Here is a 13972-nt window from a genome sequence, read left to right on the forward strand (position 1 = left end):
AAGAGGGAAGATCTTTGTCTTTTATGACCTTCTCTTTCGTCCTTTGCAGGGAAACAGAAGCTCACGAAAGAAACGCCATGGAGATCTGACCTGGGGTGCTGGCGCTCATTCCAGCCACAGGGGGCTCCACCTACCACATCTGGCAGGCCTGCCACAGGATTGGCATCATGGATATATTCAATCACCATAAATGCATGACAATTGGCAAACACCCAAATTTTGATCATGTGACCACGGAATGCTGCAATTATCACAAGGGTGAAAACGGTCATAAGTCACTTTTTTCAATGCTGTGGTAACTTTGAACAGTCGCCAAACAAATGGTTGTAAGTGGAGGACTATGGTAAATCTGTCTTCATAAAGATTGTAGCCACAAAGGATAAAGCAGGAAGTGAAGATGTCAGGCTGGAATTGGAGAAGTTTGTTAAAGGAATGGCCCAGGCAGAAAGTTGCACAGGACGGTAATAAGACCAGTAAGGAATCATGGGACACTACTAGCTAGCAACAACAAAATTACAGGTAAGTTAGAAGGACTCAGGTTAGAAGGATGCTAAGGTACATAGACATAAACTTTGGTAACTTCTAGCTTATTATAATAATAAAACACAAAGCATTTTTGATAAGAAAGCTAATTAGCACTAAATATGCTATGTATGAAGGAGGAGGGTAAAGTGGGCCAGGAGAAGAGATCAAAAGAAACACCTGTTAAGGAACCAATGAGTGATTCGTAGGGTATTAACTTCCTTGATCTTAAGTGTATAAAATTTGTATTTGTATTTGGCTGGGGGGGGGGTCTTTGCTCCTGTAGCTGATGAGACCCTTTTGAAGTACTTCAAGAAAAGTCCCTTCCACCACCACTCCAGTCTCGATCCCATTGGCATCTGCACCAGGCTAAACCAAATTTGACAACAGAGAAAGCAAGTAAAGTGATCTAAGGATTTCTAGGAAGACCAAGGATCTGGACGCCCCTCCGCAGCGATTCCTCCTGGCTGACTCCTACCTTGTATTCCTGGAAAGCCTCCTCTACAGGGATCACCGAGTGGCCCCTGTGCTCTTTGGATCGGTCGCAGACCACGCAGATGAGGGTCTCGTGGTGCTTACAAAAGAGCTTGAGGGGCTCCCGGTGCTTCGGGCAGAAATTCCCACCTTCCTCCTCCGGATGGCCGCCGCATCGCCTGGCCACTTCAGCCATCCGCGCCAGCTGCCGGTTAGCGAAGACACTTCGGGGCGCGAAGGTCTGTCTGCACTGGGGGCAGGAAGCCTCCGATTCTGACGCCCCCCAACTGCGGGTCAGGCAGCCCCGGCAGAAGTTGTGGCCGTACTCCAGGATGAGCACGGGGTCCTGGAAAAAGTCCAGGCAAATGGAGCAGGTGGCTTCTTCCAGCAAATCCTGCAAGGGCGCTTCGGTCGCCATCGCCGCCGCCTCTGCCAGGAAAGGCAAGAGAAAGTTAAGTTTCGCTTCTTTTCCTCTAAATTAGGTGACCGCCTTTGGGCTCTGACCAGGCAGGAAACCGAGATGATTTCTTGTTGCTTTTGCGGTCATTTTCGCTGACTTTTAAAAGACGAACTACAGTATTTTAAAAAGAACAAATTGGGGAGGAGCAAAGATTCCCGGGACGGACTCCTGGTCAATTATTATTGCTGGCCCAACCAGCTCGTTAAAGGGAAAAATGTTTTAAAAACTGGAGAGAAGCAAACATCCCTGGGACGAATCCCGGATCCCTTACAATTGATCCCAGCATCTTGTTAACGAGGAAAAAAAAGTTTTTAAAAATTGGGGAGAAGCCAAAATTCACGGGATGCCCCCCCTCCCAATCAATTATTGATCCAAACATTCTGCTAAAGGAGAGACGGACAACCTTGGCCCCTTTATGACTTGTGGGTTTCAAATGGTATGTATGGGGTCTTCTGTTTGAGCAGGGGGCTAGACTAGAAGACCTCCAAAATCCCTTCCAGCTCTATTCTGATTGGTTGATTGATTGACTTCAACTCCTAGAATCCGCGAGACAGCTGGCTCAGGAAGTTTGGGAGTTGAAGTCTGCAAATTGGACCATCGTTTTCCCCACCCCCCACTTGCTAAAGGAAAATATATTGAACAATCCTGGGGAGAAAGAAACATCCATGGGACCGATTGCCAAACAATTATTATTGATCCAACCAGCTTGTTAAAGGGGAAAATGCTTATTAAAAAAATCGGAAGAAGGGAACATTTATGGGACCAGTGAGGGTAAACTTGGAATGAAACAGACTGGAAGAAGCCCTTGATAAAAGCCCAAATCCAATGCTGCAATTGATGGGATGTCTCAGAGATGAAGGGGAAATCAGACTCATTTTGGTCACTTTTTATAGGAATATCCTACAGAGGAAGAACTGCCAGGACTGCCCCCTTCCCAGCCAGCCAATCAGGAAATGGATCAGGAAAAGCTCTAAAATGATTCTGTTTTTACATCCCCCAAAACTCCCACAACTTTAACCTTAACCTGTCTACTGTTGACCTCACCCCGTTCCTAAGAGGCCTGTAAGGGGCGGGCATAAGGGCAGCATTGTGCCAACCGTCCCTGTCCTACTGTCTCCCTTTATTCCTACCCATTTACTGCCTTCATATTTATGTTTATACTTATGCCTGTTAACTTCTACATGTTTGACAAACTAAAATGAATGAATGAATGAATGAATGAATGAATGAATGAATGAAAAATAAATAAATAAATAAATAAATAAATAAATAAATAAATAAATAAATAAATACTGGGCAAAAGTCACCTTGAAGACTATCTTGTAGATGGAGAATATGGAATATGTAGAATGTGGTATAGGATCATTTGCTGGAAGGAAATCTTCAGGTTAGACCAATGAGAGATGCCTCTTAAGGCAAAAGATGGATAGAAAGAGCCATTGGTGGTCTCAGGCCAACTTAGGACTGGGGGACCCATGGGGGGAAGTTCAAGGGCTTTGGGGGGAGGCTTCTTTAATCACAGCAGGGTCTCTGAGGGGATATAGACAGTCCCAAGCCCCCTCCTTTTCCTTGCCTTTTTGGTGGTGGCACCTCATTTCTGGAATGTCCTCCCCAGAGACCATTAATTAGCAGTCACAGTGGCGTCATGTTGGCACCAGGGGAAGGCCTTTCTGTGGAAGGAAGGATCTAAATCTCTTTTAAATAATCCCCAGAAGTGGGGAGATGCAAAGCAGGAACAACCCTAGAGGGAGTCAACAAAGGCCTAAGGGAGGGAAGACCCACCCCTTATTTACGTTTGGGGAAAAGGCGGGGCTGGCTGCCATCTTGACTTTGTTGACCTGCCTTGGGACCCCCTGGCTGTAATCCCCATCCCTTTTGCAAGTCTGTTGGGCCAAATCAGTGGCTCTCAGTTTGGTATCTGCATTTTAACATTTCTCATTTTTAATCTATATAGACAGTAAAAAGTGTCTTCTGACATTGTTTCACACTTATGACCATTGCAGCATCCTCATGATTACTTGATCAAAATTAAATCGGTTGGCAATTGGCTCGTATTTATGACGGTTGCAGAGTCCCTGAGTCATGTGATCACCCTTTGTGATCTTCTGCCAAGAAAAGTCAAGATTCACTTAGCAACCATTTCACTAACTTAACAACTGCAGTGATTCACTTAACAACCGTGACAAGAAAGAGTGTCATGTAGTGCTACCCACAAAAGGGTCATTGGGGTTCTAGTTCCCCCAGCTCCCTTTTCCAACCCTCCAGGCTCCTTCCCCTTACTCAGTCCATTCCTTGTGGCTCCCACTCCACTCTGCTCCCTTTGCTCAGGGACCTCCAGATGCCCTGCTCAGCTGGACTCTGCCGTCTTCTCCTTCCAGCCGGTCCCTTCTGGAGTCTCCTCTCAGCAGGCAGATCACACAGTTGGGTTGTGGTCGGCCTTTCTTCCTCTTCCTCCTCTTTCTCTCCTGCTTCTCTTGCTGGTCTCTCCTGCAACTGCCTCTGCTCCCCCCTTTGATTCCCCTGCCTGCTTCCCTTTCTCTCCTCCTCCTCCTCATTTCCCCGCACACCTTTCTCCATTTTCCCTCACTCCTTTCTCCCCCTTTCCTCAACCTATCTTCATTCGTCACTTTCTCTGCCCCCATGGTGGGGTGGAGGCCAGGTGAGCCAAGAGGCCTCACTTCCCTTCGCCCCCCCCAAAGAGACTCACCTACCCCTCTCTCTCTATCCCCTGCTCTCCTCCTCTTTCCTGCCAAAACTTCCTCCTCTTCATTCCATTCTTTCCCAGTGATAGTTAAAATGGGGCAAAGCTCACTTAACAGCTGTCTCACTTGGTAGCAGAAATTTGGGGCTCAATTGTAAGTCCAGGACTACCTGTATTAGGTATGTTCCTTAGGATTCCTCATTTGCTCCTTTGCCAACAGCAACTCCTCAATCTTCAGTTGTTGAGATGCTTTGAGGTGTTCCAGAGATCTGTTCTCAGCATTCAAAGCCACCATATCAGAGTTAAGTTTCCCTCCCCTTATTATTTATTGTGTGTATCCTTCTTTTATTATTTTTACAAAAAACACAAGGTGGCAAACCTACCCAACATATCTTCGCCTCTCATTTTCCCAACAACCTTCTCAGGTGGGTTGGTCTGAGAGAGAATGATTGGCTCAAATTTACCAATCGGCTTTCATGGCTAAGGCAGGACTTGAACTCAAGAGTCTTCCTCTTCCTAGCCTGGTGCCCTAACCACTAGACCAAAGTTTATTTGACGCCCATCTCAATATAGAAGCCAGTTTTGGGTTGCCTCAGATTGTTGGCCCCTGGTAGCTACCTGGATGGATCTCACTGCTGTTTTCTTGGTAAAGGTTCAGGAGTGGATTTCCATTGCCCACTTCTTAGGGCTGAGTGAGAATGATGGGTCCAAGGTCACCCAACTGGCCTTGTACCTAAGGGAGGATTAGAACCCATGGCTTCCAGCTTGATTTCTTAACCACCACACTAGATTGGCTTCTTCTTTAACTCAAGTTACTTTTGGTTATTCAATAAAAGGCAGAGTGGCTTAAAGCAAGAAGGAAAAACAGCGTTATTCTCAAATAATGTCTTTATTTAATAACGTATTTCATTTTAACAATTCTATTAACAATCCTTTTTTTACTTTTGGCTTGAGCCAGGTGACACATTTAGGGCACATAGCACTTTCATTTGCTATCTTGATAACAGATGATATGTTTTATTTTTTTCTGTTTTCTGTGCATCTTCAGTTTCTATGCATGCCACGGAATACATTTATTGGCATAAACTTGCAGAAGAAGGAACTACAACCCACGAGACACCTATAACATTACAATCAATCTTACAATCAGTAATCTGATTGTAGTAGATAACCTATGTAAGTATAAAAAGATAGAAAAAGTACTAGAATTTGTAAAAAAAAAAAAAAAACTGAGGCCGTAAAGCTTATATTGAGTATATTTCCTGAAACCTTCAAATGGTTTGTTGGTTTATGACAATTATGTGTCAAAAAGAAACTGGTTAAAAAGGGGGAAGGAAAGGAAAAAAGAAGGAAAAGATTACAGAATATCCTGAGTTATGGGAACCTACACAATCATTGATTGCAACTAACATGAAACAAACAAGCATCATCCATAAATGGGATGGAGAGCTGTGACAGACATATAAAATCATGATTGACAGGCTTAGCTCTAAGGTACCTTTAATGCTGATACACCTGAACACATGATGTTAAAGCCTATAAAGCTCCTAGGATATCTCGGCTTTTTTATGCAGAGAAATAGAAATGATGATCAAGTTATTCCTTTATAGACTAATTGACTGATCAGGGAGGCAGAGAAGAATAAAGGAAGCTGAAGTAGCAAAAAGCTGAGGAAACTCTGCTTTAAGAGCTTTCAGAGATCCACGCTGGGCAAATAGGGTTTGGCCATGTATTTCTCTCCATATTTCCTAAATTCCAGTACCCGTTCTGCACATCATCATTTGTTAAGTAAAGTCGAGCTTCGGCAACACCACTTTTTTGATCTTTGGAGACATCAAGGTGGCGAGGATTGGCTGCGTCTGGCTCCACAGTTAATTTTACTGTAAGGGGAAAGGAAAGGAGGGGGAGAAAACAAGAGCTTCAGCTTGAGGAATTCAGCATCTCATCACTGGAATTGGAGCAACAGAAGAGCCTCCCTTCAGATACCCTGGTTTGCTTTCCTTAAACTCAAATCAGGAAATAAGGAATATGGAAAGCCACAAGGCAAAATACCATCGTTGGCTATATATATTCCATCAGGTATAAATATATTCTACTATATATTCCGTATACAGGTAGTTCTCAACTATTTGTGTACTGAAGTTAGAGCGCCACTGACAAAAGTGATTTATGACCAGTTCTCACCCTTACGACTCTTGCAGCCTCCCCAGTTACGTGATCAAAATTCGAGCACTGGGAACCAGCTTGTATTTACGATGGTTGCAGCATACCATGGCTTGTCTTCTTCAAACTTCCTGAGGAGCTTCTGACAAGCAAAATCAATGCATGAAGCCAGATTCATTTATCAGTGAAGTGAACCCCGATTCACTTAGCCGTGAATTTCTGAATAACTGTGGCAAAAACATTCGTAAAATGGGGAACTGCTCACTTAACAACTGCCTTGCTTAGCAACAGAAATGTTCAGCTCAACTGAGATCGTAAGTCAAGAACTACCTGTATATATTCCATTATACTTAGTGGAAACTTATTCTGCTTCCCCAATGATCAGTGCATATGGATTTGGGCTACGAAGAATACAGGTAGTCTCGACTTACAATCATAACTAAGCCACTGATCCTGAAATCGATCCCTCTTTGATCCATGTGACACCAACCAAGAAACTCTCTTGGATTCTCAAAATGTCATCCAGCATAAAACCCCAGCGGCTGTTTATTACCTCTCAATTTTTTCATGGCACTTTTCAGAAGCCCAGTGATATCACTATAATCCGATATTGTCCACTTCGGCTCTAGAAGTAAATCCTGTGGATTCTCATATGTTTCCTTAGTCTGGTACCTGGCAAGACAAAATAGCAGAATAACAGAGTTGAAAGGGGCCTTGTAGGTCATCTAGTCCAACACACAAACGCAGGAGACCCTACACCGTTTCTGACAGATGGCAGTCCGGTCTCTTCTTGAAAACTTCCAGTGATGAAGCTCCCACAATGTCTGAAGGAAACTGTCCCAGTGGTTCATTCTCAGTCAGAAAATTTCTCCTTATGTCTAGGTTGAATCTCTCCTTCATCAGTTTCCATCCATTATTCCTTGTCTGGCCTTCAGGTGCTTTGGAAAACAGGTTGACCCCCCCCCCCCATCCTCTCTGTTACAGACCCTCAAATATTGGAACACTGCTATCCCGTCACCCCTGGTCCTTCTCTTCCCTGGACCAGCCATGCCCAGTTCCTGCAACCGTTATCAACCTGCCAATAGAAGAAGCTTTCTAAACCATCAGATGGTGCTTGAGGATTGGCTAGTGACAGGATCCAGTCTGGATTGGTCACCAGAGGTTTTCTCCTCTGAGCTTTCAGACTCGTGTTGGATGATTGGTTGCCCCTCCTCTCTTTGGAAGAACTTTATAGCTCCCGCTGCCTTAAGAAAGTTCAAAACATTCTTAAAGATCCATCTCATCCTGGAGAACTATTTTTTGAACTATTGCCATCTGGCAAACGGTACAGGATGATATAATCAAGGACAAATAGGCTGAAAAACAGCTTCTATCCCAGAGTAGGAGTTATGTTGAACTCTAATGTATAGTGCAATATAAATGCAGTATGATGGGTTTTCAATTCAATTGTGTACAATATGAAGCTCTGTGTTGTTTTTAATATTATTATACAATTGTATCACAGCGGCCAGTTGTTTCACCGGATTTGGCATTGGTTACTAGTCGGGCCCCACCCAGGGGCCTAGGACGTCGTAACGTATTTTCGTAATATACGTGCAGTTCCAAGCAGTGCAGCTTTTTGCATTTGACTGATGGTGATTTTGTCAATTTTTAACTGTTTTAAATATAATTCCAGTACTTTTGGAATAGCACCCAGTGTGCCAATTACCACTGGAATTACCACTGCTGGTTTGTGCCATAGTCGTTGAATTTCGATTTTTAAGTCCTGGTATCTTGCGATTTTTTCATGTTCCTTCTCGGCGACCCTGCTATCACCTGGTATTGCGATGTCTATGATTGTGACCTTATTTTTCTCAACCAGTGTGATGTCTGGTGTATTATGCGCCAGTATTTTGTCGGTTTGTATACGGAAATCCCACAAGATCTTGACCATCTGATTTTCGGTGACTTTTTCAGGCTGATGTTCCCACCAGTTTGTTGCTGTTTTAATATTATAATTTTTGCACAAATTCCAATGGATCATTTGTGCTACTGAATTGTGCCGCAATTTATAATCAGTCTGCGCGATTTTTTTACAGCAGCTGAGTATGTGATCAACAGTTTCGTCAGCTTCTTTGCAAAGTCTGCATTTGGCATCATCAGAGGATTTTTCGATTTTGGCCTTAATGGCATTTGTGCGGATAGCTTGTTCTTGCGCAGCCAGGATTAGTGACTCTGTTTCTTTCTTTAATGTACCTGTTTTTAACCATAACCAAGTTTGTTCCCTGTCCACTTTATCTTTTATTTTTTCCAGAAATTGACCATGCAGTGCTTTGTTCTGCCAACTCTCCATTCTTGATTTTATCACATCTTTTCTGTATTCTTGTTTTGTCTGTTGGGCCTTCAGTAGATTTTTGTTCTTTATTTCGATTAATAGATGTTCTTGACTTTCTTTTAAATAATCAGCCAGTGCATGTTTTTCTTCTTCAACTGTTTGCTTCACTTGTAATAATCCTCTGCCACCTGATTTTCGGGGCAGATACAGTCTATCAGTATCACCACGTGGATGTAAACTGTAGTGCATTGTCATTAGTTTCCTGGTTTTTTGGTCCAAAAGGTCCAAATCAGCTTGTGTCCAGTTAACTATGCCAGCTGTGTATCTTATAACTGGTATTGCCCAGGTATTTATGGCCTTGATTGTATTTCCACCATTCAATTTAGATTTCAAAATTTTCCTAACTCTGTTGGTGTACTCTTGCCTGACAATAGTTTTTACTTCTCCATGCTTGATGTTATCCAACTGCAGAATGCCTAAGTATTTGTAGGCTTCATTTTCTTTGCATTTAATTAGTTGGCCATTGGGCATTTCAATTCCCTCAGATGCAGTGATTTTGCCCCTTTTTATGGATACAGTGGCGCATTTTTCCATGCCAAACTGCATTGAAATATCGGTGCTGAATACTCGGACTGTATTTGTCAATGATTGGATTTCTATTTCTGACTTTCCATAGAGTTTCAAATCATCCATATATAGTAAATGCGAAATTTTTTCAGCTTTTTTGGCTGTTTGGTAGCCTAATTTCATTTTTTTTAAGATTACTGATAGTGGGATCATTGCGATGATGAAGAGAAGAGGTGAAAGTGAATCACCCTGGAAAATTCCTCGCTTGATATTAACCATTCCGTAGCTCTCATTCCCTACTGCCAACTCAGTTCTCCATTGTTTCATTGCCTTTTCAGTAAAGGATGTAATATTTTTGCTAATGCCAGTTGTTTCTAAGCATTTTATGATCCAACTATGTGGCAGTGAGTCAAATGCCTTTTTGTAATCAATCCAGACCATATTCAAGTTCGTTTTTCTGTTCTTACAATTTTCTAATATCATTTTATCAATTAGAAGCTGATCTTTTGTGCCTCTGCTCCTTCTTTTGTTGCCTTTTTGCTCTACTGGCAAGATGTTGTTTGTTTCCAAATAATCCATCATGTTATCTGCAATAATGCCTGTGAGTAATTTGAAGGTTGTTGGTAAGCATGTTATTGGTCTATAGTTTTCAGGTGTTGTTCCTTTAGTTGGATCTTTCTGAATCAAGTATGTTTTTCCAGTTGTTAACCATTCATCAATTTGGCCCTTTTGTAAAATTTCATTCAGTTGCCTGGCCAATATTGCATGTAAACTGGTCAGATATTTGAGCCAGAAACCATGTAATTGGTCTTTTCCAGGTGATGTCCAATTCTTTACCTTTTTAACTCGATTTTTGATCATCTCAGTTGTTATTTCTAATACTTGCATTTGTTTGTTGCCAATGCTTTTCTCAAAGTCATGTATCCACTTTGCTTCCTTGTTGTAGTCCTTTGCATTTTCCCACAATTCTTTCCAGAATTCAACTGTGGCCTGCTTTTCTGGTTTTTCACTTTTGGTGTCACCATTCACATTAAGACTTTGATAAAAACGCCGTTGGTCTGATCGAAATTGCTGATTTTGTTTATATTGGATGATTCGTGCCTCATATCTTTCAATTTTTCTAGCTGTTGCTGTTATCTGCTGTTTTACAATCTCTACAGCTTCATTGATGTTTCTTGTATCCAATCTATATCTTCTGATTAGCCGATCTATGATTTTGTTGTTTTTAAGCCGTTGCTCATGCATGTTCTTTAAGTTACTAGCATCTGCCCTTAATTTTTTGATTTTTTGTTCTAAACGGATTTTCCACTTTGGCTTTGATGCTTTTTCTGTTGTGTGACTAGGTACTTTAATTTTAATGCCTAGTTCATTAGTGACTATTACAGCTGCGCTGTACATTAACTGGTTTGTTTCCAAGATGGATCCTGGTTCAATTGTTGAAAACACTGCATTAACCATTTTCATGATAGGGGCCAAAATTTTCTTAGGCACAGTTTTTAGTGATGGTAAACGTTGCCTTTCCTCGTTAAGCAGAAAATGCTCCATGATCTTATCCTTCAATTCTTTTTGTTTTTGAGTTAGTTCATCAGTTGGTTCAATGATAACTGGTTCTAGTGGTGGTGATGTTATTTGCTCCCCGAGAGCTTCTTCTGGGAGTTCTACTATAGTGTCTTTAGTTGTGTCTTGAATGTCAGTTATTTCCGCTTGTGATATTGTTTTTTGGGTTCTGCAATTTGCCTGAATCTCCTCATATTCAACTTCACTAAACACTTTATTCCGTATAATAAATCGCCTTTGATCTGCTAGTCGTTGTTCACTAACATTTGAATCTGGATATTGTTGTTTCCATAATTCATACATTCGCTTTAAATATCCTTTTTTTTCTGGCTCTGAGTTGTAGTAACAGGCCATTATGGCACGGTTTTCATCTGCACTATATTTTTGTCGTTTTGTTGGCTGGTCCACTTGTAGCCCACTTGTCGACGGATGTCCAGGGACCCCAACATCCGCCGCGGCCCTTGTTAACCCGCGCGACGACCGATGCGGTATGGAATTCTTATTCGTTTTTTTCACCATATTGTATGGGTTGGCGGGGGGTTTTTTTTACGGGACCAGATGCCAACCTGATCCCAACCTTCCTCCTTTCTCATCCGGGCTTGGGACCGGCAACGGCGGAGTTGTTGTTGTTGTTGTTGTTGTTGTTGTTATTATTATTATTATTATTATTATTATTATTATTATTATACATTTTTACTCATTAAGAATGAACCTCAACTGAATCAAGTCAATGGTATTTGTGATGCATTATTATTGTTGTTGTTATTTTCTTCTGTATGTTGTACACTGAAGATGGCATTTAATTTCATTGTACGAGGTTCAATGACAATACATTTAAACTTAAAGGTAATGCAATGAAATATCAGTTAACATCTGTCACAGTGTCCCTGTAATCACAGTTTGGGTGCTTCGAAACTGGCATGCATTTATGATAGTTGCATTACTTGGAACAGTTTACATCCTACAATGATACCTTGAAAACCAACAAACATCTTTCTCTTCTTGGGAAGGACTCAATAGGTGGATAAACATTCAAATTTCAATCTAAACATCTGGCTGACTTTGAAACCAACCATAATAATTGATCACATCAAATATTGCTAACTATACTGTTATCTAAGGTTGTCTTAGGAACTATCTAAAGAGCCCTGATAATAAATTACATGACCTTTACATTAAAATACTGCTAAATACAAACAGAACTTTCCAAAATAGGAAAACAGCTGGAGGAGCTGCTGATCTTTGACACTATAAAGAAAAGGGTGGGTTTACTTACTTCTTCAAGACGCTTCCAATGTCCTGAAAAATAAAGAGACAAAGCATTGACAGGAACCATTCTCTACGCATAAAATTAAATTCTTAAATTCACAAAATAAATGAGTGGACAATCAGACAATAACAAAACTACTTTCATTTTTTCAATGAAAAAAAAATGTTCTTTTCCCTCCAGCTCTTCAACCTCTTTTGGAGAGATATTGTTTTTACTCTTTTGCCTAAGAAAAATTATACCCCGGTTGAATCCATCACAATTACAATATTGGAAAAACAAAATAGTGCATCAATAGGATTTTAAAAAATCCCCTGCATTTATGCTTCCAGAATCAAGGCCCTTTGGGAAATCCAAGTAGTTATTATACTTTGTAGAAGGTCATCAGTGTTGGGTTTCTCCTGGCCCTGGAGATTAAGGGGAGGGGGAGACCCTACAGAGAACACCCACCAACACATCCCCTATTGTGAAGAATACAGACAGTGACCATTACTTTGAATTCTTGCTTCTCGCATGGGCTGCTTTTTCTGTATTACACTATGTGTCCCTAACATTAGCCATTACAGGTGGTCCTTGACTAAGTAGTTCATTTAGTGACCATTCCTTTCCATAGAAAGAGTCAAAAAGATTTCTAAATGAGGAGTTGAAAAAGAGATTTTGAACTTGGTTGAGTGCAGCCAGAATTCTACATGCAGACATGGAAAGATTTATCAATCTCCACAAGAAAAGAATGGATGGAAAAAGTGATGGGAGCTAGAAAAAATGATAAAATTGACTGCTTTAAGTAGATATGACCTGTTATTTCTACTTGGAAGCTGCTTCTAAACTTTGTGCTGAGATTTCTTTAAAAAAACTCTTTTTTTTAAAATATATTTTTTATTATGTTTTCATTCTATACAATCACATATTCACTGTGCTTAATCAGGGCATATAACATTGAATAATAAACACGGCCCTCACTTATATAGAAAATGCCCTCTACAATACAAACCCAGTATACCACCTTGGCCCGCCATACACCCTCTTTCAACCCCCTCCAACTTTCATTCTTCCTTCTCACACACCCCTCTACGCCTACTTCCCCTCCCCTTCTTTCTAACCCTAACCCTATCACTCCCTCTAATCCATTCCCTCCCACCCTTCTCCTCCTCCTCTCTCTCACCCTCTCCACCCTCCTTCTTCTTTCACCCGACTCTTTCCTTCGGTATCTATTACCTTCCAGTATATTCGGTTTGTTCTATTTTCGCACTAACATTGAAAAGCCACAGTATACAAATACAATCATGGAATTTAACACATATTGTATTTCCCCCCTCCCCCCTCCCCCCTCCCCCTAAATCCCCACCTCCCTTCCCTCCCCCCGACTTCCCAAAGACCATACGTGGTATAACTTTTGGACAATCACAGTCTAAAATATCTCTACATTGAACTCAGCTTCTTACTGTTACCCAAATTTTAAACAATTTAAATTGTTACTGATACTAAGCATAAGCTATCTGGAGTTTCTTAGTCCCATATTTACTTTTTATGTAATCAATCCATTTTTTCCAGTCTCGTTTATATCTCTCGTTTGAATGTTCTTTGAGATATGCTGAGATTTTGGCCATTTCAGCTAAGTTCATAACTTTCAAAGTCCATTCTTGAATTGTAGGTAAATCTTTCTTCTTCCAATACTGCGCCACCAAGAGTCTTGCTGCCGTTATTAAATACAGAACCAAATTAGTCTCTGCTGCTGTAAAGTCAATACATATACCCAGTAAAAACAACTGGGGGGTAAATTTTATCCTTCTTTTAAAGATGTTTTGCAGGATCCACCATATTTTTATCCAAAATGCCTTGACATTACGACATGTCCACCATATATGAAAATATGTAGCATCACAAGAACCACATCTCCAACATTTAGGTTGAACATTTGGATACATAGAGGCAAGCTTTTTAGGATCT

At 41.1% G+C, this 13972-nt stretch overlaps 2 protein-coding genes and 1 long non-coding RNA gene across 4 annotated transcripts in view; 1 reads left to right on the plus strand and 2 right to left on the minus strand.

Moving 5' to 3' along the window:
• Positions 1–13972, minus strand: part of LOC106545924 (E3 ubiquitin-protein ligase TRIM11-like) — a 103121-nt gene that overhangs the window by 45506 nt on the left and 43643 nt on the right. The window contains exon 5 of the mRNA XM_087711686.1: positions 6874–6992. Within this exon, the coding sequence (XP_087567812.1) occupies positions 6874–6992 (119 nt within the window). The remainder of the gene's footprint in view (positions 1–6873; positions 6993–13972) is intronic.
• Positions 1–13972, minus strand: part of LOC148047709 (E3 ubiquitin-protein ligase TRIM39-like) — a 57050-nt gene that overhangs the window by 37044 nt on the left and 6034 nt on the right. The window contains exon 1 of one of the 2 annotated variants that reach the window (XM_087711689.1): positions 1001–1604. The exons of the other annotated variant lie outside the window; for it this stretch is intronic. Within the exon in view, the coding sequence (XP_087567815.1) occupies positions 1001–1414 (414 nt within the window). The 5' untranslated portion in view covers positions 1415–1604. Of the gene's footprint in view, positions 1–1000; positions 1605–13972 lie in introns of those variants that run through there. 2 annotated transcript variants of the gene reach the window in all.
• Positions 1–13972, plus strand: part of LOC148047711 (uncharacterized) — a 62655-nt gene that overhangs the window by 17021 nt on the left and 31662 nt on the right. The gene's annotated exons all lie outside the window — the stretch shown is intronic.

This window comes from Thamnophis sirtalis, unplaced genomic scaffold, assembly GCF_051295495.1.
Source record: "Thamnophis sirtalis isolate CommonGarterSnake01/CBP01778 unplaced genomic scaffold, rThaSir2_p1.2 scaffold_3, whole genome shotgun sequence".
NCBI classification, from domain to species: Eukaryota; Metazoa; Chordata; class Lepidosauria; order Squamata; family Natricidae; genus Thamnophis; species Thamnophis sirtalis.